Here is a 22921-nt window from a genome sequence, read left to right as displayed (position 1 = left end):
TCTCTCTCTCTCTCTCTCTCTCTCTCTCTCTCTCTCTCTCTCTCTCTCTCTTCTTAATGCAAAATAGAATTAGGGTCCTTGTACAGAAGATCACTTTACATGTAACTGTCCAATAGCAAGCCTGCAGCTCGCCAGTTTATAGTGACCGCCTATAGACTGTTTGGGTGAACAGCATACGAGTATTCAGGAGGAAATGGGCTCAGGTGATGGAGCTGCCGCTGGGAGGTGCATCTAAATGACTTGGAATGGAGGACTGAGATGAAAGCAAAATCTGATCTTGAATCTCATCTAGGTCAACTTTTTCCAAACTGGAGTCATATTTTCATATGGAGATTTCAGCAATGTGATTCTGCCATTTGCTGTTGACACTCAGAATCACTTCCAGTGTTTGACCCCTTGGATTAAATACAAGATCCAGTATATGCATACATGATCCTTAAGCAAATCTGTATATACAAACCACCACCACGATCTCTTGCTTTAAAGCAGGAGTGGGGAACTAGAAACATTTCAGATGTTGCTGGACCACAATGCCCATCATTCCTGCCCACTGGCCATACTGGCCAAGGCTGATGGGAGTCCAGTGACAGTGGGCTACAGATTTTCCCCATCCCTCCTTTACAGCGCAGTGACCAAGGGCTGGGATGTAATGAGGCTGAGGTGCAACACAAACTTAAGCTCATTGGCTCATATTTGACTTCGCTTTGGTGTTTTTCTTCCATGCTAGCACCCTTGGCTCTCCCCCCTTGTGTTACGTGCCTTGTGATGACAAATGGCATGTGTGAATTTGGCCATCATGGATATTGTGGCAGCACCTTCACCAGGGGCTGCTATCATAGGAATTGCTAGCGGACATACCTGTTCATTGCTTGGCTAACTTGTGCATGTTAAAATTGAATTTTGGCATTAGAACTCCATAAAAAAGTGGGGAAATGTTGCAAGGCAACAAAATCTCACCACTTTTGAAGTTAGCACTTTATCAAGTTGCAGCACTGACATTGTGGGTCTCCATGTTGGGATCCCTCCCTGCATGAACCATAACCCCCAGATTCCCACCTTGCTTCCTTTTTTAAAGTTAAGTTTCTAGCATCTGTAGACCCTGAAGTATGAGAAAAAATGTACATATACCAATCTTTTCATTTTTAATGGGAAATTAGCAGGCTCCCCGCTTTCAGTATTTTACTCCTTCCTCATGGACACTCCCTCCTAAATATTCCTATGGATACCCATGTCTGTAACATTGGTTCTAGAACCACATCAAAGAGACAACATCTGTGGACAACAGTGGATGACAAAGTAGGACATTTACAGTATAGCTGATCCCTATGCATTGTATATTTCAAGAGACAGGCATGTTGTGGGTGGGTGACAGCCTTATGAAGTTGTTTCGCCCAAGACGACAGCCAACTCGATCATAAAGAGCTATGCAGGGAGCTGTATATTGAAACGGGCAATAAATAATTGAGGGTGAAGTCACATGACCTTCATGGCTATAGCAGGATTCCTCCCTACCTGGTATCTGGTTACACTTAAGGATCAAGTTCTAACATCCTGGCTGGTGAATTATTAAACCCCCACTAGCAGCGTTTTTCTTTTCAAAGTAAGTGTGTCGTCTCTTCTGTGGTGTTGGAGAGGAGGCTAAGGGTGTGTGGAACTGGATGAATACATGTTCCTGAGGACTGCAGACCACCTCAACATTTCCAATCCTTGGGAGGAACTCTCGGGTCGTTGTTAAACACTCGAGGGTATGGAGCAGTCCTACAGATCTACCATCTCTATCTACAAGGTGAGGCTTGGTTCCTTGCGTGCGTGTTCTGGAACATAAGAACTACCATGGATTGGCCGAAGGAAATGTGAATTAGAAAGACGTTCCTTAATGAGGGGTTGCACAAGAGAGCGATAAAAAGGAACCAAAGATCTGGCACTGGGGAAAAATAAATAGGGAAATTTGCTTGCTTCTAAACATCTCTGATCCAGATCTCAGACGGCACACATTCAAGGGATGTGGATTTTGAACCCGGAACAGGCAGCTGTTACAATCTGTGGCAGCACAAACCACGTGACACTTGCACTGAAAGAGGCTCTTAACCTGATCAGGTTTGCGGACAAATTGATAGCTGCTTCACCCTTTATGTAGCATTAATATTCACGGCCGTTATACTAGAGTTTCCAAGCAAGCATGGAGTGACTGGAGGTGGGTGCGCTTCCTAAATACTCCTGGCTGTGTCCTAGAGAGCTCTCAAGCCTCAGGCCCCAAGAGGGGTACACAGTATGTTTCAGAACATGCCACTGCCATTCACTCTGGTGTAGTCATGACAGTCACGATTGCTGCATAATAGGTAAAGTGGCTCTCTTTAAGGTGGAAGAAGCAGAAGCTGGTGTCCTGCTTTTTACTGTTTAGCACAAGGCTCACATGGGACTCCTTCCATAAGGGAATTCTATCCAATTCAATACAGACTTGGACTTCAGGCTTAAAGATGTAGCACATGAGAGAGGCAGCAGCAGAGGAGATGCCAGGGTGGACAATATTTGAAAAGAAGAAAGTTGCTATCTAGTTGTTCAACAAGGTGGCAATGGACATAACACTTCTATTCTTTGCATTTCAATAATCCTGGGAGGCATTTGCTATTTCTACACTATTTGGCCCAGCTGAGCTGAAACAGTTAGTTGCAGGCGAGAATCTGTTGTTTTACGTTTAGAACAGAGTTCTATCTTACTTGCCTTTCCTCTACATGGAAAAGCCTCCAGTGCTGATCATTTTGGTTGTCTTCCTCTGAATTTTTCCTAACTCTACAATAGCCTGTTCCCAAAAGTGGGTGTTTCCAATTTGCTGCCAAGGTTAGGGAAGCCAATGAGGTGCCTTTCTGTTTTTACTGGACTCTAGCTCGCATCAGCCCAGCCAGCATGGCCAAGGATCATGGATGATGGGAGCTGGAGTCCAGCAACAACTGGCAGGCACCACATTGGCTACCCCTGCCATAGGGAGTGTTTCCACCAAAGAGGTTTCCTCAGGTGATTTGAGAGCCATGCTAATATGCTGTTGTATGTGTTTATTTTTTATATCCTTCCTTCACATGGCTGGTTCACAGAGCATCCTGGAACAGTTTAACCCAGCTCTGGAGAATCTGGTCTACCTGGGTAACAAGTATGTGCAGGCTTTCCATGGTGAGTGGCGATGTTAACTGACTGTCTGCAGGTGAGAAGTGAATATCTGTGTCCACTGTGTTGGCCCATCAGCCCTGTGGAGATGTTTGACGTACACCTGGGGCTATGGCGAAACTAAGATTGTGGCTGTTGACTTTGCCTCCTCAGCATGCCCAAGGAGCACATGTAGACAAGAACACCTGCACAATGATACTTGTGTACAGTAGTAGTAGTAGTAGTAGTAATAATAATTAATAATAATTTATTTGTACCCCTCCCACCTGGCTGGATTTCCCCATCCACTTTGGGCGACTTACAACAAAGATTAAAAATACATTAAAATGTCACACATAAAAAACTTGCTTGATGTCTTCAGATGTCTTCTAAATGTCAAGTAATTGTTTATCTCTTTGACATCTGATGGGAGGGCGTTCCACAGGGCGGGCACCACTACCAAGAAGGCCCTCTGCCTGGTTCCCTATAGCTTTGCTTCTTGCAGTGAGGGAATTGCCAGAAGGCCCTCGGCACTGGACCTCAGTGCCTGGGCAGAACAATGGGGGTGGAGACGCTCCTTCAGGTATACTGGGTGTACTCCTTCAGGTATACAGTAGACATGAATTGCATATGTAGTACAAATGTAACATACCAAGCACACAACTGATGCCATTGTATACACAGTCATCTCCAGTGCTCGACCTATGGTGTCCTTGAGGGAGGAGTCAGCAGGTCTCATCAGAAGCCCATCCTCCTTGCTCCTATGCCAGCTGTCCCAACAGCAACTGGAGGGCACCCAGTCTGGGAAGGCTTTCACAGGGGGTTCTGGGTGCTGCTGACAAGTCTTCTGAAGATGGTGGAAGGAAGTGAGGAGGGGTGGGCCAGGGAGGTTGGCAGCAAATGGAAGAGAGCAGAAATGGAGAGCAAAGGGGAGGAACTGTGAAGGAGGAGCAAAAAAGATGAGTTGCAGGCAGGGAGAGAAAGCCTCCTAATTCTCCTCTTTGAAATTTCTGCAGCGTTATCCGAGGCTGCCGATGTCTATTTTACAGCAATCCAAAAGATCGGGGAGCAAGCCCTGCAGAGTTCTACTTCACAAATATTGGGTAAGTTTCCTCTTCTCTTCTGCAGGTCCAAGACCTCTTAAGTGGTGGGAGCAGGAGTTGCCCCCACATATTTTCCTGGCAGCATTCCTGTGTTTGTTAAGAGGGGAGGGGGTGTTACTGGGTTGTTGGTTTTATTGTGATGATATATATTGTGGTTTTATATTTTGATTTTGTTCTGTGAACCGCCCTGAGACCTCTGCGTATAGGGCAGTATATAAATTAAATCAATCAATAAAAAATAACAGCTGCAGAATGTTATCTAGTCTAGAGATAAAACTGGCCTGTTGTTTTCCTATAATTTTATAAGACTGAATGCAAGAAGAGCCCTGCTGGATCAGGCCCAATTGCCCATCTGGTCCATCATCCCTGTTCTCATGGTGGCCAACCAGATCAAGCAGGACTCGAAGGCCACAGTGCCCACCCCCCACAATGGGATTTCCAGCAACTCATATTCAGAGGCCTACTGCTTCCCACAGTGAGGCATTAGAGGCAGAGTTTGGGTTTGCATGTCACATTAAAACATAGCTTAAAAGAAACGATGGTTTAAGAGGAGTGTGCAGTGTGCATTGAAAAATTCTCACTCTGTTCCTGCTACTTTCATGCTGCTGGGAATCCAGCCAGAGCCTAGTTTGTTGTGTCACCTGAACCTTGGTTATCACTTGTGATTTGTTTACAGAGAAACAAACCACAAGCCTGGGTCTGGACATCGCAGCAAGCCAGACTCTGGCTTGTTTCCCGGTAGCAGACCAGGAGAGGAGAGAAAACGTTTTGGCAGTGTTCACCACGAAGCTCCATGTCCATGTGAAACCATAGTTCATTTTTCACTCTTGCTTGAGGCAGAAATAAGAAGAGAACTGTTTGTAATAAATGCATTCTTTGAGTGAATGCTGGATTTCTGTTCTTTTTTATTTTATTTTATTTTATGGTAAGAAAACAACAAATGAAACATCCAGCTAAAAGTAATTATAAAACAGTAATAAGAACAAGAAAAATAACATTGCAATATAAATATAAATAATATAAATATAAATGTTCATAGAAAGCTTAAACAAGAATTCATAGTGCAAAATATATTCCATAGTGGAATACAAGGTTCATATTTAAACCAAACAGATGAATGGGCTTATATTCAAATGGCATGTGAGAAATGTAAGATGCTTTTTTAGAGTCTTGTGTGAAAATATCCTACAGAGCAACAGAATGTTTCACATTCCACTTCATTTCTTCTTCATCCGCTCATGTAGTTCAGAAATTTTTAACCTGGTTTCCAACTAGAAACTCAATTTTTAAGACTGCTAAAAAGAAAACTAGCTCCACCCTCCAGACCTTTGGTTTAACTTCAAACAGTGCAATCTTACACACATTGACTCATAAGTAAACCTCAGCAGGAGTCAAACAGGACTTTCCCTAGATTGCATTCTGAATCGCTTCTCACAGACTTTTCATACAGGTTATCAAAGTAATTATAATAACTGAACTTTTGTTCTAAGATAACACTTTGCATAAGGTCATAAATCACTGGCACTTGGATAATAGGTCATTTATTGTTTTCAGTATATAGTGTGTTTGATAATTTCTGACTTTTAGAGGGCAAAGTTCCTCATCAGTCTTCATCCACCCTTAAATTCATTCTTCCTCATGTCACCCTGTCAGAACAGGATGCTGGACTAGATGGGACTTTGGCCTGATCCAGCAGAGCTTGTCTTTTGTTCAAGAATTTCACAAAGAATTCTCTTTTTTTTTCTTCCTCGAAGGTGAAATCTTGATACAGATGTCTGACACCCAAATTAACTTGAATCGCAAGCTGGAAGCAGTCGTGAGTAGGGAGGGACATTTGTGCAATAATGGGAGGTTGTATAGGGAAATAGCCGAGTCTCATGCTTGTGAGTCTAACATGGTGGTTGGGTTTCATGTGTGTAATAGAAAGGAGAATTTATTTTCCTTTTGCTTTGCTTATGTGTGAGTCTGCACAGTACATGTTTGCAACTGCTTGCCACTATTTTTATTTATATAGTTATGCTTAGAAAGATTTGCATATATGCTCAGTCATAAAACTCTCTAAGCAGTGTAGAACAAGTAAAAATATAGGTATCTAGAATACATATCTATGGACTTGCTGAAATAAAGCTTTTGGCTGGTGTCTAAAACGATATTGGGTGGCTGTCAACCTAACATCAATAGGCAGGGATGGCCTCTGTAAAGTGGGGCACGTTGTGGCCACCCTAATCTAGCTCTATATTAGAGGCTAGTCTACAGTCACAGATCTCCAGGGTTCAGGGATGAATGGATCTGTCAATTTTAGCTTCTCTCAGTTTTCCATCCCTGCCTCTAATCTTTCTTTCAGTTCTTCACAGTTCCACATCCGTTTGAGATTTTTAAAAAGTAACCATGAAAATTCACCAGCATTTTAGTGCATTTTATTCCCTAATATCCACATCTGTATGCAATATCTTCTCATGTCCATATTTTTGCAAAGCATTTCCCCCTAATATAATGCATTTCTCTGTGTTGTTTTTGCTAAGATATGCATTTTTAACGCATGCTTAATATATGCATTTTTGTACACATTACTTGACTGAAATTCTGCACTGCAAAATTTAGAGAAGTGTGAATTTTGAAGGATGGCTGTGTTTTGGTTTTTGGGTTGTTTCAGAAAGGCAGAATTGCCTTTATCTTTCAACTGAATCACATTTCTTCCCCATACCTACCTGAACCATACTCTGTCTTCTGAGCTCTGCTAATAATTAGGAACATAGGGATCTGCTCATGTTCAGACTATTTGTCCATTTAGTCCAGTGCTGTCTACTCTGACTGGCAACATTTCTCCAGGGTCTCAGGCAGAGGAGAGTCTTCCCCATCACTTGTTACTTTGAAACTGGAGATGCTGGTGATCATCTGCATGCAAAGCATGTTCTCTCTACCACTGGGCTACAACCGCTTTCCCACTTAATGCCCAGTTTTTTGAGCCAGGTGAGTGATGCTGAATTGGTTCCTAACAACTTCCTCTTCTCTGAGCAGGCGCAGACCTTCCATGCAGATTTGCTGCAGCACATGGAGAAGAACACTAAGCTGGATGTGCAGTTCATCAATGTGAGTGCCTGTCTCGCTCTTGTCTTCTGCTTTGAGCCATCCCTTTGGCTCCTGAAAGGCCTTGGCCTTGTGCACAGCACTGTAACACAGAATAGCAGAATAATGTGCTGAGAGCTGCCAGGAGACCCCTATCAGAGAGCTATGATTTCCAGAGTAGTTTAACAATAAATTCCTCTTCAGAGATAACTCTGGGAACTGTAGCTCTGTGCAGGGAACAGCTCTCAGCACCTTTAATAGATAACAGTCCCCAGGATTCTTTGGGGAAAACCATGACTGTTTTAAGTGGTATCATAGCACATTAAAAGTATCGTATGGCTCAGGAGCAATGAAAACATACTTTGTTGTTGTTAACGTACAGTCAAACCATGCATCCCAAATGCCTCCATTTTGTAACGTTTTGGCTCCTGAACACTGAAAACCCGGAAGTAACGCTTCGGTTTCCAAACTTTTTTTGGAAGCCGAACGTCCAACGCAGCTTCCGCTTGAGAGCAGGAAGCTCCTGCAACCAATTGGAAGCCGTGTCTCGGTTGTCGAACATTTTGGAAGCCAAATGAGCTTCCAGAATGGATTACGTTTGACAACCGAGGTTTGATTGTATTCAAATTTATTTCAGCAAACTATTGTGCAGGGATTGGGTCTTGGTTCCCCCCTCCTTTTTCTTAGCCAGGAATTCAGGCTTTTGTCTTTAAATGTATATATTTTAAAAATCTTTTCAATGTGCCTGCTCATAGGATAGCCGGCAGCGATATGAGAAGGAACACAGACGCAGAACTGCCAACATAGATAAATGCATTTCGGATCTGTGGAGAATGGAGAGAACGCGAGACAAGAATGTCTGGGAGATGAAGGTGTGGAACAATAGGGAGGCTGCTTTAATATGGGTGGCGCCTTGGCACTGCCCAGTCATTGCTCTTCAGCTGAAAGCCAGGCGTGGAATTGCGATTGGCTTTCCAGACTATTGGGGGGGGGGTTTGTGCTTTTAAAGTGCGCGCACCCCAGTATAGTCTGTCCGCACCAGTGGATGAGACATAACTGCTTTGGGTGCTGCCATTTGAAGCTCAGCACTCATGGTGTAGTGGTTAGGGTATTGGACTGTGGCCTGGGAGACCAGGGTTCAAATCCCCAGTCAGTCATGAAGCTCACTTGGGTGACCATGGGCCAGTCATTGCCTCTCAACACAACCTACCTCTCAGAGTTATTGTGAGGACAATTTGGAAAGGGGGGTGGGAGACATGTACACTACTTTGAGAGCCTTGGAGGAAAGGCGGGAAAGCAAAGCAAAAATAAATAAATACATGGCAGTTAGCGGCTGCTGAGTCCATATAACACCAGTCTGGAAAGACCTACACTGGCTCCCAGTACGTTTCCGAGCACAATTCAAAGTGTTGGTGCCGACCTTTAAAGCCCTAAACAGCCTTGGTCCAGTATACCTGAAGGAGTGTCTCCACCTCCATCGTTCTGCCCGGACACTGAGGTCCAGCGCTGAGGGCCTTCTGGTGGTTCCCTCACTGCGAGAAGTGAGGTTACAGGGAACCAGGCAGAGGGCCCTCTCAGTAGTGGCACCCGCCCTGTGGAACGCCCTCCCACCAGATGTCAAAGAGAAAAATAACTACCAAACTTTTAGAAGACATCTGAAGGCAGCCCTGTTTAGGGAAGCTTTTAATGTTTAATAGGTTATTGTATTTTAGTGTTCTGTTGGAAGCTGCCCAGAGTGCCTAGGGAAACCCAGCCAGATGGGCGAGGTATAAATAATAAATTATTATTATTATTATGAAGCAAATTGCCTCTGGGTGTGGGGCAAGGAGATGATGAGTTAGTGGCCCTGGGACCCTGGCTTGCCAGTTCACCTACCCAGCAGCTGCCACCTGCTCACCCAGCTCCTGTGGCACTTTCCCACTACTCCTATACCTCACTCTGAGGAAGGGAGTACCTCTTCAGAATAAGGATTTCTGGGTGAGGTGTCCTGAGAGAGTGCTGTGCTGTTACTGCCGTAAAAATGTAAAATTACTAGTTGTTCAACAAAAAAATTAAAGAGAATTTCCAAGGGCTGCAGTGAAGCAGCAGGTGTGAGACATGCCTGGGCCCCACTCTGAGGAAGGTTGACCTAGATCTTTTCTCCCCTCACTCCAGGAGAACATGATGCGCTTGCACACCGAGATGCAAGAATTTGTCACTGAGAGCCAGAAGGCTGCTGAGCTGGAGGAGAAACGCCGCTACCGCTTCCTAGCTGAGAAGCACCAGCTACTCTCCAATAACTTCCTGCAGTTCTACACCAGGGTAAGACATATGTAATATGAGGGAGGTATGTAGGAAAAGGGCGCCTCAGCGTACCCAGATTTGGTGGTGGAGGGGATGGTTTAATTTGGCATTAAAGGAGAAACAAGGACCTTGAGCTTGTTTGGAGGTTCTAGCAGGGGAGCGCAGCTATCGTATACCCTTGACCGAAGAACGGTACACTCCTTCTATCTGGGATGGTCGTCCTCTTCCACCGAGCACACAGCTTCGGGAGGGACGCACATGGAGCGGTGAGGGAGGAAGGGGACACCCGCCTAGCCAGCCAGATCAGCCGAATCAACCCTGGCGATCAATGGGGTGACAGATGGGTATTGTTGGCCAAGGGGTGTTAAAGAAGGATCGAACATTTTTTATGTATGCAACAACAGCAGCAAGGATACTCGTTGCTAAGCATTGGAAAACCCAAGATCTAACCACACTGGAAGAATGGCAGATGCAACTGATAGACTATATGGAACTGGCCGAGATGACTGGCAGAATCCGAGACCTGGGAGAGGAGACGGTGGAAGAAGACTGGAAGAAATTTAAGGACTATTTGCAAAAATATTGTAAACTGTATGAATGTTAAGGAGGATGCTTGAGCATAAACAATTTGGCACCATCGAATCAGATGAAGTGAATTATGAAGATAAGTTAAATTCATGAAAAAATCAATTTTTAGATAATGATTAGGCTAAGCTAAATGTCTTAAAGAGTGAAATGAATATATCTAAAATTTAAGATATAACATTGGAAAACTAGATTGTAAGGTGGGGACAAGGTGATAAATTGCTGGACTAATTTTTTATAATTTTGGAACGTAGGAGCGGGAGATGTGAGGAAGTCCAAAGAGGATAAGAAAATATGTTATAAAATGTGATATTTTTGTATGTTTTGTTTTTGTGTTGTAATTAAAAAACCCTTAATAAATATTATAAATAAAATAAAATAAAGGAGAAACAAGGAACTCGTGACCCTCCCCAGGCGTTGTTGGACTACAGTTCCCATCATCCTTGATCATTGGCCATTCTGGCTGGGGCTGATGGGAATTGCAGTGGAACAACACCCAGAAGGCCACAGGTTCCTCATTTGTTGTATTAAAGGGAGTCTGGTGAGAAGCCTTCTCTTGGAGGGAGCCAAGAGGCTTTCACTATAGCAAGAGACCCCAGTGCTTACCGTGAATAGCCACAAATCACCCAGTTAATCATAGAATATTAGAATGTGACAGTGCTGGAGGAACTCTGAGAACCCTGATTTCTGGATTTGAAAGATATCAAGTTTCTAGCCCTTATGGAAGCAGCTAAGACATGGGAAATATATGGCTAACATTATTTTCTTGCTAAAAGCTCAGAAACTGGGGAAGGTAGGGAATCCATTGCCAGATGATGAAACGTTAGTACTCAGCACAGCTCCCGGTTTCTCTTCAGTAATAGTTTCCCTGATTTACAGGCTTGTTTCTCACCAACATTTTATGAGTGCTGACCTTCCTTGTCTTGGGGCTTATTTTGGTTCCTGTAAAAAGAGCTGGGAGAAAGGAGGGGAAGGAATTCTGCAAAGTCAAATAAAATTGCCTACAAATAACATAACCAGACACTGAATATTGAACAAACAAGTGCCCAGTTTGCATAACTGTATATATTCCAAATGCATTGTTTGGTTTTGTGCCTGAATCTCTTAAATATAGCGTCAAGTGGCCATTTTTACAACTTTACTTGGCAGGCAGAAATTTGTGGGACCTCTTAGACAAAATTGGTGGTAGTGGTGATTTCTCCTTGCTGCAATCTTTGGGACTGCTGTTTTGAATAAGATGTGGGTCGCACCTCCCGCTTCCCCCTTTGTCATTATACTTCCCAAACTCTGTTATTGTCTTCTTTCCTCCTGCGAAGGCCTGTGCCATCATTCAGAGCAAGGCACCATTGTGGAAGGAACAGCTGGAAGCCACCCGAAATCCTGCCCCAACCTCGCTCAGCAGCACAACGCTCAGCCCGGGTCATGCATCTGGCTCTCTGGCTCCTGCTCCTTCCCATCTCGAGATGGTAAGAAGATGGAAGGAACCTTGGGCAGGAAGGGTTTATGAAACGAGGCACAGCTGGGGTATAATTACCAAAGTTAGCCATTGGGATACTGTGTGCAGTTCTTTCTGGACAGTCTCAAGGAGGATATCCCAGAACTATGGAAGGTGCAGAAAAAGGGTAACCCAAGTGGGTTTGGCGGGGGAAACCAACTTTCTTACCATGAAAGGCTAAATCAGGATTGGGGAACCTCAGGCCTGTGGGCCAAATGTGGCCCTCTGGGCCTCTCCATCCGGCCCTTGAAACTATTCCCAAGCCACACACCCTCCCTAGCCATACCCTTTGCTGGCCTTGTTTCACATCCACCTTGAGTTGTTTTGCCTGGCTGGAATGTTTCCTTGAACTCTATGACTGCGTCTTGCTTTCCCTAGAAGGAGGATGAAGAGGGAGGTGTGTGGGTGCGTTTAGAAACTGTATAAAGGTAAAATGTACACCCATTGCTTCATCAACTTTGGCCTGTGGCCCATCCACTGCTGGCACATGACTCAAGATAATGTCACTTCAGACTAAAAAACATTCCCCATCCATTGGGGTTTTTGTTTTTAAAGATGACTTAGGCCCATGCCTACACCAAACCTTTAAAGTACATTTCCCATTCTCAAAGAATCCCAGGAATTGTTAAGCGGGATTGTAACTGTGTGAGGTACAGTTCCCAGGGTCCTTTTCCCCTTTATTTTGGTGCAGAGAGTGTTTTAAAGGTATGCTGCATATGCAGCCTAAAAGGGAACGCAATACAAAGTTAATAACATTAGGCATGGTGTGGAGAAAATTGGTAGTTTTTATTTTCCCCTTTCATAAAACATGAATTCCCTGTCAGCCACCCAATTAAGTCGATTGGCGGTTCAGGGTTTCTAGTGGTTGTGAAATGGGTGTCTGGCCCAGAGTGTGTCACAGGAGATGGCAATATGCCTTAAGGATTGCTTCCAAGGATCTTCTCCCCTGGGACTGCTTTCACAAAGTGCCTGCTCTTCCTCTCATTTCCTTGTTGCAGCCCCAGAGGCCTCTGGGTGATTTCAGTCCAGGGATAGCAGGGCGAAGCGCCAGTCCCTTCCCACAGGAGCCGGCAGAAATGTTGCCTGCCTCTCAGCCAGAAACAAGGAGGAGAACCCTGCAAAGAACTCCCTCTATCGGTAAGATATTTCAGGGGAGAGGGAAAATCCTGGGTTCAAGAGGAGTCAGGGTGTCCCATCTGATAGTGGATGAAGACTCTCCATTGAGAAACATTTTCCCAAGATGCCTTGGAATTCCTGATATATGGGTAGGCATGATGTGTTTAGGTTCATTGGAGACAGTGGTGAAGCATAGGACTGGACGCTTAAGAACCACTGTAGTGTCAAAATTAAGAGTGTTGGACTAAGACTGGCAAAACCCATGTTCCCAGTCAGCTCCCATTAAGGGGACCTTGGGCCAGCCCTTATCTCTCAAACTAACTTACCAACTAACAACCAGTGTGGTGGTGAGAATACAGTGGTTGGAGGAGGAGAGACTCATGTATGCCACAATGATCTCTATGGAGAAAATGTGGCATTACATATATGAGAGACAAATATGGCAATTTATCTAACCCATAGACCAGGGATGAGGAACTTGGGGTCCTCTAGATATTGTTGTTGGACTCCAGCCCCTTTCAGCCCCAACCGTCATGGCCAATGGCTACGGATAACTGCAGCTGTTGTCCAAAAACATCTGGAAAGCCACAGGTTCTCCACCCCTGCCAAAGACAAAGTCCAGGGTTGTTTTGGTTTCTTTTACAGGTGTCATTTGACCTATTTGTGGATAAATTCATGTTTACTATATAGCCCACTTTTCTAGCAAAGCTGGGATCCCCCAAGAGATCTTGCCTCTCATAATTTCTTGCAGGCTCTGTTTCCACCGGCCAGCGTTCTCGTTCCAGCTCCTTTGGGGAGCAGGCAGCAGGAAGAGCAGAAGCTGGGGGCAAAGAGGGGAGCAGCAACAGCGTGCTGAGAGTCCAAGCCATAGCCCCCCACTCTGCTGGTTCCAACCGGACCCTTTTGCAGTTCAGCATTGGAGATATAGTCACCGTGCTGATACCAGAAGCACAAAATGGCTGGCTGTATGGCAAGCTGGAAGGTACATCCACGTAAGTCTGCTCAGACATGGATCTGTGAGAGTACAGTAATAGGTTGAGGAGGTTCTTGGCTTTGAGGGCACTGGACCACGTATTGAAATTTGTATCATGCTTCTGAATTTATGCACACCACACATGCTTTTCTTTGACTTGGAGCTTATCTAGGGGATCAGGTCAGATTGGGGCTATTGCACTTTACAGCCTCTGGACGCAGGTGGCACTGTGATCTAAACCACTGAGCCTCTTGGGCTTGCCAATTGCATGGTTGGCGGTTCGAATCCCCACTAAGCTCCCGTTGCTCTGTCCCAGTTCCTGCCAACCTAGCAGCTCGAAGGCACACCAGTGCATGTAGATAAATAGGTGCCACTGTGGCAGGAAGGTAAACGGCATTTCCATGCGCTCTGGCTTCCATCACGGTGTTCCATTGCACCAGAAGCGGTTTAGGCATGCTGGCCACATGACCTGGAAAGCTGGAAAGCTGTCTGTGGACAAACACCAGCTCCCTCGCCCTGAAAGTGAGATGAGCGCTGCAACCCCATAGTCACCTTTGACTGGACATAACTGTCCAGGGGTCCTTTACCTGGACCTTTTACCTTTTTACAGCCTCTGGAGTAAGCGTAGGGAACCTTTTTGACCTGCTGTGTGAGATCTTTATCTCCCCACCATCCTAGTTTTTTCAAGGATCGGCTGTGTGAACAACCAACCAGCCACACCTCTATCTGACCCACTTCTGAAGTCAGTGTGGGGCAGGTGGGCGTGGTTTGGGGGGAAATGGCCTTGCAGGGGAGGCCTAGCATGCCGAATTTCACCCATGGGGCAGAGGTTCATCATCCGTGCTTTACAAGAAGGAAGGGGAATCTGTGACTCTTCAGAAGTTGTTGGATTCCAACTCCCATCAGCCCCGGCCAGCATGACCCAGTGGTCAGGGATGATGGATCTGGTAGTACAACAACATGTGGAGGGCCACAGATTCCCCCTTCCTGCTTTATAGGATAGTCCTAGATAGCCCCATGTGGAGAAAGGGAGAGTCAATGACAGTTTACCATTGCAAATGTACCTTTATACTTCCCTTTTGCTGCCTGGGAACGTATTTATAAGAGCTAGAAAATATGGAGGAATTTTAGTGATTTCTCCAGGTCCAGGTTTCTGAGTCTTAAAAACAAAACAAAACATCTAAACCTAGTGCAAGAGATGCAGGTTTTTTTGATCGTCACAGCATCTCATCAGTTCAGTCTCATTAAATGCAGAATGAGAGCAGGGCTCCTAGACCTGTAATTAATAGCTGTATCTTCTGTATCCCTTATATTATAGGGAACCTGAGGAGCTAACATTCCAGAATAAAAGGTGTGGTGATAATGGACATAAAAGGTGACTGCTGTCATGTGCTTTTGGTTTCAGGAGTGGCTGGTTTCCTGAAGCTTTCGTGAAGCCACTGCAGGAGGCGAGAGACCCCGAGGAGACCACCCCCAGGTGCTGTGAACTTGAGTTGCCTCCATGGTGATATTCATACGTGCTGTTCTTTGCTCTTGGGCAAAGCCTGGTTGAATTAACTCATGGATTAAAATAAGTTTAAAAAGCAGCAAATTTATACAGCTGGCATCAAAAGCAAAACAGGTCAGCCAAAGTTGAAAAGACTGGGGAAATGGGAAATACAAGTTTTTGCTCAGCTCTGGAAAGACGTCAGTGGTTGCCCAGCAAGCCTTTCCAGGAAGAACATTGCAAAGTGGCTGAAAAGGCTGCCTCCCTAGTGCTAGTTAGGCATGTCATTTATTTATTTGGAGAATTCCTGTGGAATTCTTGGAAAAAATCCTCCGTATGTTCATTAGCCTCTGGTGGGAATTTCAGCGTAAATGCTGGTATATGTGGAGACAGGCGGTTCTTCAGGTACTCTGGCTCCAACCAGTCAAGGCCAAAGAAATAAATAAATGTGCCCCCTGCACCCCAACAGCTTTTGCCAGCCTTTCTTTCCCCTTCCTTCTCAGAATGTTTCCTCTGCGGAGCAGTCGCAGCGTAGACGAGCTCCTGGATCGGCCCAGCACCCCATCAGCCAGCAATTACTGGCACAACCCCAGCAGACCTCAGTCTCCAGGTCCTTTTCCTGCTCTGCTGGGGGCAGGCAGCCGCCGGAGCAGCTCAGCCAGCGCCGCAGCCACCTCAGACTCCAAGGTAAGTGCTTATGCCATTTTGGGGTGTTTGGGGGGTGGGAGAAAGGAACAAAGCAATAGATTTCGATGAATTAACGATGCACAACAGGGTTGAGGAACTTGTGGCCCTCCAGAGGTTGTTGGGCTCCCACTCCCGTCTAAGGTTACCAGATTTTTTTCGATGAATCCTTAACCAACCAGTTTCCAGGATTCTTTGGGGAGGCCATGTGCAATAGATGTGCTTTAAATGTACAGTATAGTATGGATTTGCCTGCAGCGTAACATAAGTGAATGGATGTGCATGGTTTTAAAAAGGTAACTAGTGGCCCAAACAGCAACCACAAAGGGTGTGGAGGGAGAGTTTATTCCTTCCCCTGTTCCTAATGAAAATCATCTCCCCTGAAGCTGCTATTTGCTTCAGACAGGAAGCATCTGTTGGACCAATGGAGGCTTCCCTTCTGATGCAAACAGTTCACGATTTCATTTGTGGAATTAACATGGCATTTAGAAATCCCCTGCAATTCTCTGTTAGACGTCCTAGATAGACATCTGTGTACTTCTGCAATTCCTCCCGTTACATCTGCTTATTGTCCTCACTCAGGACAGTCCTTCTCTGAGATGTTCTTCTCTTTCAGTTTACAGTAGCCACCCACAACCTCAAAGGATAGCATCCCATGCCACCCTCATCCTTAGCCACCTTGGCCCCTTGCTTTGCTACCCAGACAGCGGGAGCATCTCAGTCCCTTCTCTTTCGCTCCCCAGGGTCCCTTCAGTTCACTCCTCTTCTCCATGACATCTCAGCCTGATTTCTGGTGGCTCCGGGGCAGCAGCTCTTTCTGCTAACAGTAGGACGCTGAGTGTTGAACGTGGGCTTGGGTGGGGCCACCTGGCCAACTGATGGAGAAGCCTTCCTTTTCTCTCTTCTTCTGCTGAGCATTATGGAGTGTCTCTTCCAAAGGGGCTGTCTTGGAAGCAAAAGGAAACTAGTGTTGTGGTCTGGCGGATTCTTGGCTTCTAGGAATGGAAAGCATAAGGGGGTTGGGGGGGAGTGTTGCCGCTTGCTGTGGGTTGAGAGTTTGGCCATGTTCACACGAATAGCTACTTCAATTTAACAAATGCACTTTATGAAATAAAAGATGTCCTTTACACTCCCATGTTCATAATGTTACAAAAGTTGGACTCCACTGGATGAAGAAAGTACATTGGCTCCCAGTATGTTTCTGAGCACAATTCAAAGTGTTGGTGCTGACCTTTAAAGCCCTAAATGGCCTCAGCCCAGTATCCCTGAAGGAGCATCTTCACCCCCATCATTCAGCCCAGACACCGAGGTCCAGCTCCAAGGGCCTTCTGGCAGTTCCCTCACTGTGAGAAGTGAGGTTACCGGGAGCCAGGCAGAGGGCCTTCTCGGTAGTGGTGCCCGCCCTGTGAAATGCCCTCCCATCAGATGTCAAGGAAATAAACAACTCTCTGACGTTTAGAAGACATCTGAAGGCAGCCCTGTTTAGAGAAGTTTTTAATGTTTTATGTTTTATCGTGCTTTTAATATTCTGCTGGGAGCCACCCAGAGTGGCTGGGGAAACCCAGCCAGATGGGCAGGGTATAAATAAATTGTTGTTGTTGTTGTTATTAATTATTAACAACTCCCTGGTTAAAGAAGATTAATAACTTATCCTGCACTGCTGAAAGACAAAGACCTGATCTTCCTCTACTTGGCTGCCAAAGCAGCTCTCAGCAATACTGCTTGCTTGCTTGCTTGCTGCTATGACAGGGAGTGCCAGATGGAACTGGAACCATTTTTTTAAAAATTGAGAATGACCAGAAAACACAATAATGATTGATTACAGAGCTAAAGCTCAGTGGAGTTTGGGGAGCATCCAATGCTGCCCTTCTGTACCCTGAAAATCTATTCCAGAGAGTTGAGGAAATTTGGCAGGGGGCGTGCAGAAGAGGAAGAGGAAGTCCACAAATGCTGGACACCTTATGCAGCAGGTCTCAGGAGAGCTGTTGCCAGGTAGAATACACTTATGTTGGGCTATGGCGACAAAAGACTCCACCCAGTTTGGCATTTGTGGGCCAACCTGTCATTGAGTCAATAATAATGCATTGGTTGTGGAATTATACTGGACCATCCACACAATGTTCCAGTTGCTCTGTGATTCTTCCCCAGTGTTATCGTATTATGGCCACTTGGAGGGGCACTACAGCACGACAAAAGCAGAGCAAAAATTCAACAGCCTTGGAATATAAAAAGTTACAGAATTTCAGCAGGAAATTGACTGATTGGAAAGAAAGCAGTATGTTTGCTTGGAAATTTATGCAGGCATAATCAGTATTGAAAGTGGAGTCATGTATAACTGTCCTGATCATGAATGCACAAGGCTTCTTACCTTTATATATATGACGGGCAATAGGTATTACAAATAAACAAACAAAATATGAGTAACAGAAGAACATATGCCAATGAAAACCAGTCCAACCTCTGGAATGACCACACCTGGAGGGCCTAATGCTGTTTCTTTCTGTTCGTGTGAACACAGCCTTGGGTGTGTTGCTGAAGTGTTTAGACATCTAGAGAGCTTGAACAGTCGAGAAAGCATTCTCAGGTCGCAATCTCCCATGTGTGGAATATCTGGATTTCATAAGCTTACCATGTGTAGGAGGTATTTTGACATGACTTCCCTTTTCAGAGAAGTTTTCTGTTAGGGCTGCCATCCGTGCAAGTAAGAAATCCTGGAGAACAAAGCAGCAACAATAAGCAACAGTGGACTTGCAGCAGAGGTCCCTTTTGCTCAGATTGGAGGAGGCCATTCTGTGATGAATGAGTCTTGTCATCCGTGTTTCAGTAGGCAAGTCTTTCTTGAGCAGGAGTAGCTAACTGGTGACTGACATTGCTGAACTGTATATCCCATCATTCCCAGACTGCATGGCCAATGGCCAGGGCGATGGGAGCTGGAGTCTAACAATATCTGGAGGTCCAAAGGTTAGCCACTTCTGTTCTACAGGCTTCTTCCTCTTCCCCTGGGGGATGTAACCTCCAATATAGGAATATATGCAAACTGAGCAAGCAAACACACACCCTCAGTAAATTTCACTGCAACAACTGAACAGTAATTTTTTTTAAAAAAGCAAAACTATAAACTCTGAACAACCTGGTTTGATATAGAGTGGAATGGATCAGCCAATGTAAATTGGAGGTTGCTTTTTTTAAAAAAATGGGTTGGATTTGTATTGGATGCGCTTCTGACCTGCTGCCAAACATTAGTGCAGACACCACTTGAACCTATACATGTCTGTGTGTTTCGCATGTCCCTTCCTTTCTCATTTTGTCTCTGTTGAAAATTCATAAGGCATTGTTTCTCTCAGCCTTCACCTTTTTTTCGTTTCTTTTCTTCTTCACTGCAGAAGCCAGCAGGGAGGGAACATCATCCAGAACTGTTTCCCAGGTAAATGTTTGTGTCCTTTTTCTCCTGAACAATATACTCCCTGCATATGTTAAGGCCATTTCTTTTAAGAGATGCTTTTATTTCTTCAGACTATGTGATGATGCCACATCTCACTCACTCACCGGGGCAGGGAGTCATTTTCAGCTTGAGGGCCACATGGCTTTCTGGGGGCCACATGTTAATGGTGGGTGTGGCCAGTAGACTAGTTTCTACACAAACAACACACCCACACCCACCTCTAGCCCAGACTCCATCTAGGAAAGTGAATGGCATTATCAGAGCTCAAGAACACATCCCAGTCATGCAAAACACAGCCAAGGAAGGTAGGCAAGGGCTGTGGTCTGGGGAGAAGAGGTGCAGTTTGGGAAGGGATATAGGCTGGGGAGTCTCAAGGGCCAAATGGAAAGAACTAGAGGGCCACATTCAGTCCTTGGGCCTGAGGTTCCCCACCCCTATTACACACATTCAAAGAGTATTATTTTGTCCTCTTAGAGCTACATACCCTCCAACATTTCTCCAATGAAATTAGGGACGTCCCATTCCATAATGATAATTTTACTATTTATACCCCACACATCTTACTGGATTCCTCCAGCCACTCTGGGCACCTTCTAACATATATAAAAACATTTAACATAAAAAAACCCTTCCCTATACAGGATTGCCTTCAGACAGCTCAAGAGTTGGATAACTCCAATATCTTCCAACATTTCTCCAATGAAAATAGGGACATCCCAAGGAAAAGTGGGACACTGCAGGATCAGATTGGGAACTGGGACGGCTTCTGTAAATGAGGGACGTCCCTGGAAAATAGGGACACTTGGAGGGTCTGGAGTTACAATACCCAACACTTCCCAATGCAGGAGATGTCCAGTTGACCTAATTCAATGGTGATGTTTGATGACTTATAATGTATATCATGAAAAGATGGACCTCATTCAGATATTCATAGATTAATAGTCTGAGATGAAGGAGCCTTTTGGCTCCCCAGGCAGCAGAGCCTTCAAGCAAACCCTGATCAAAACAGGAATGATCTAGTTCACTATGTTTCCCCATTTCATCTGAACTAGAAAACTAGCTTTGGAACAAGCCAGGATATTAAAGCACAGTGGTTTGGTACCCTGAATTGTTCCAAAACTGCCTAGTAACAATAGTTTCGCTGTTTGGCTAAAACGGAAGCTAAAGTTAATGAGAGACTTCCTGGCTCACTCATGGCTTGTGCAAAGGGGCTTGTTCACATCTAACTTATTAAGCCCAGAATATGATGATGATGATTTATTAAATTTGTATACCACCCTTCATCCGTAGATATCAGGCCTGCTCACAATATAGAATTACAATATTAGAAACATAAAACACATAATAAAAATAAGAATACAGATAACCCAATTATTCTCCTCCCATAACACATTTAAAAGGGCATCAGAAAAGGCCACAGCAGAAAAGGCCTGTTCTCATGTTGCCACCATATGGACCTCTCGTGGAGGACCCTCAGGCGATGATTTCAGGGTCTGGGTAGGTTCATATGGAGAGAGGCGGTCCTTGAGGTATTGTGGCCCTGAGTGTCCATCGAAACTAGGACACTGTGGAAGACCATATCTGGTAATATCTGACCATATCTATTAACCTAGTAATTCATCTGACACCAGCAACTTTTCTGAGGACCACGGATTGTATCCAGTGTGTTGGTAGCCTTTATGTTGTAATGGAGTTATGTGGCTGGCTTGAATGTGTGTCCAAAAATTTAATATCCACCTTTCTTTTTCTTCTTCCTAGAGGTACCAATCCTTTCGCTACAGTCAAATTGCGCCCAACGGTGACCAACGACCGATCGGCACCCGTCATCCGGTGAAAGCCAGCTATGGTTTGGGGAGGGTGGGTGGCTTGCACAGAAAGTTGTCCTGGACAACCCTTCTCATCCCTGAGCTCAGGCTGTCATTATCTTGGGGAAGCTGTTTCTCCCCAAGTGGCCAGCCTGAGTGGAGGGCAATTCTTTAGCCTCCTTTTCCATGTCTGCTCATGTTGTAGTGGTCAATAGGTCCCGAGGTCATTTTGTTTTGTTCTTTTAAGGCTCCCCCCCCATCTGTGCAAAAGGTGCGTTTCTTTCCCATTTGTGGCGTGCATTTTGCCAGATTGTGCTCTGTGCTACAATTTCCCTGCAAACTTTGTGCAAACGGGTGAGGATGACCGTAAACAGGCTGTCTGGAAGTGACTTTGGACTGGGCAGAGAAACAACTGCTTCAGACTGAAGATTGAGAGACATTACAGCAGAGAGCAGTCTTCTGGTGTAGGACATAAGTAGGGCACTCTAGGAAGAGCCCTCAGAACGAGTCTGTGGAAAAGCCTTCAGAAATCTTCTGCTGGATACTTGGTTGATTTCATGCCCACACGGACAGCTCAGGAGATACTGGTCAACATGATATAATCCAAGCCAGTCATGACTGCCGTACAAAACATCTTGTTCTAAAACCATTAAGGGGCACCATTAATGTTCAATGGTCAGTCAGTAAATCTATGTGGAAGTCGGTCTTGAGAGACTGTCATGTAAAATTCCTTGCTCAGGTAACTTGCAGAATTGTCTGCTCCTCACCGCTGGTAGATTTAAAAGGCATCCTTGTTTGAAGATGCCTGGATTTCCTCTCCTACACCCATTCATCACAGACCACTGGGCTACCAGTTTTGATAAGCACAACTGGGAATAGTTCTAAAATTGCTGAGGAGAGCTATCTGCACTGCATTGTTTCACAATATGTTTCTGTAAGTAGCACTAACAGAAATGGGGGTTTTTTTTGGGGGGGGGAGAAAGAAAAGAAAGAAAGAATAAAATAAGAAATAAATAAACATCTCCTTTGGGTTGTGAAGTTCATATTTCAGGCGTGCCTTTTGATAGGGGAGGGGAGACACACTTCATGGAAAACAAAAGGGAAGAGCAAGTTGTGGTTGTTGGAGATCACTCCTTTTCACCTTCGCTACTTCACTTTGCAAAGTGGTATTATCTCAAGGCAAATGTATCAATGTTCACAGAACTAAGAGGTTAGGAGGAAATGCAGGATTGTCGCCTTCCTCCCATGCAAATTGATTTGCCAGTTCTTTATTTCCCTTGCCTCTTGTCTCCTAAATAAGATGCAATGGGATGGTGATTTTGAAGAGGGTGGAACGTGCAGCCAGATTTCCTGCGTGCCCAGCTGCTTCCTCCATCTCACACTTCACTCAGACCCTCAGACACCCTGCCAATCCACAGTACAGTACAGTCATATCTTGCATGAAATTAACTTGCACAGTTTCAAACTTGTGTGGTTGGAATAGCTCAAATTAAGAGTCAGAGTTCAGGAAAGCTTGGGGAAAACATGTAAGTTTTAATGGGCAATTTGAAGGTCGTCACAAATGACCTGAGGGAGGCCACTGAGAAGGTGGGTGTGCTTTCACCAAAGAGGCCTGCTTTTGTGTTGTCACCAAGAGACAATCTGCTGGTCATGGAAACATCATCAGGGTAAATTTCAGAAGATCTAAAAGATCAACTTGTTCTACCAAGGAAGGTCATCCGCTAGGTAACTGGGCCCCAAGTTCT

At 45.0% G+C, this 22921-nt stretch overlaps 1 protein-coding gene across 1 annotated transcript; it reads left to right on the top strand.

Annotated features, from left to right (window-relative positions):
- Positions 1-1398: 1398 nt before the first annotated feature.
- BAIAP2L2 (BAR/IMD domain containing adaptor protein 2 like 2) lies at positions 1399-22196 on the top strand. Its single transcript, XM_083699611.1, has 14 exons — positions 1399-1786; positions 3090-3165; positions 4155-4241; positions 5996-6057; positions 7260-7331; positions 8063-8179; positions 9462-9608; positions 11492-11641; positions 12669-12807; positions 13538-13778; positions 15165-15236; positions 15749-15932; positions 19313-19353; positions 21130-22196. Exons 1-14 carry the CDS (start codon positions 1748-1750, stop codon positions 21203-21205), a joined length of 1503 nt encoding a protein of 500 aa, XP_083555737.1. The 5' UTR covers positions 1399-1747; the 3' UTR covers positions 21206-22196.
- Positions 22197-22921: the final 725 nt, after the last annotated feature.

This window comes from Podarcis gaigeae (assembly GCF_964106915.1).
Source record: "Podarcis gaigeae genome assembly, chromosome: 10".
NCBI lineage: Eukaryota > Metazoa > Chordata > Lepidosauria > Squamata > Lacertidae > Podarcis > Podarcis gaigeae.
The sequence above is the reverse complement of the archived record's forward strand: the minus strand, read 5'-3'. Positions and strand labels throughout refer to the sequence as shown.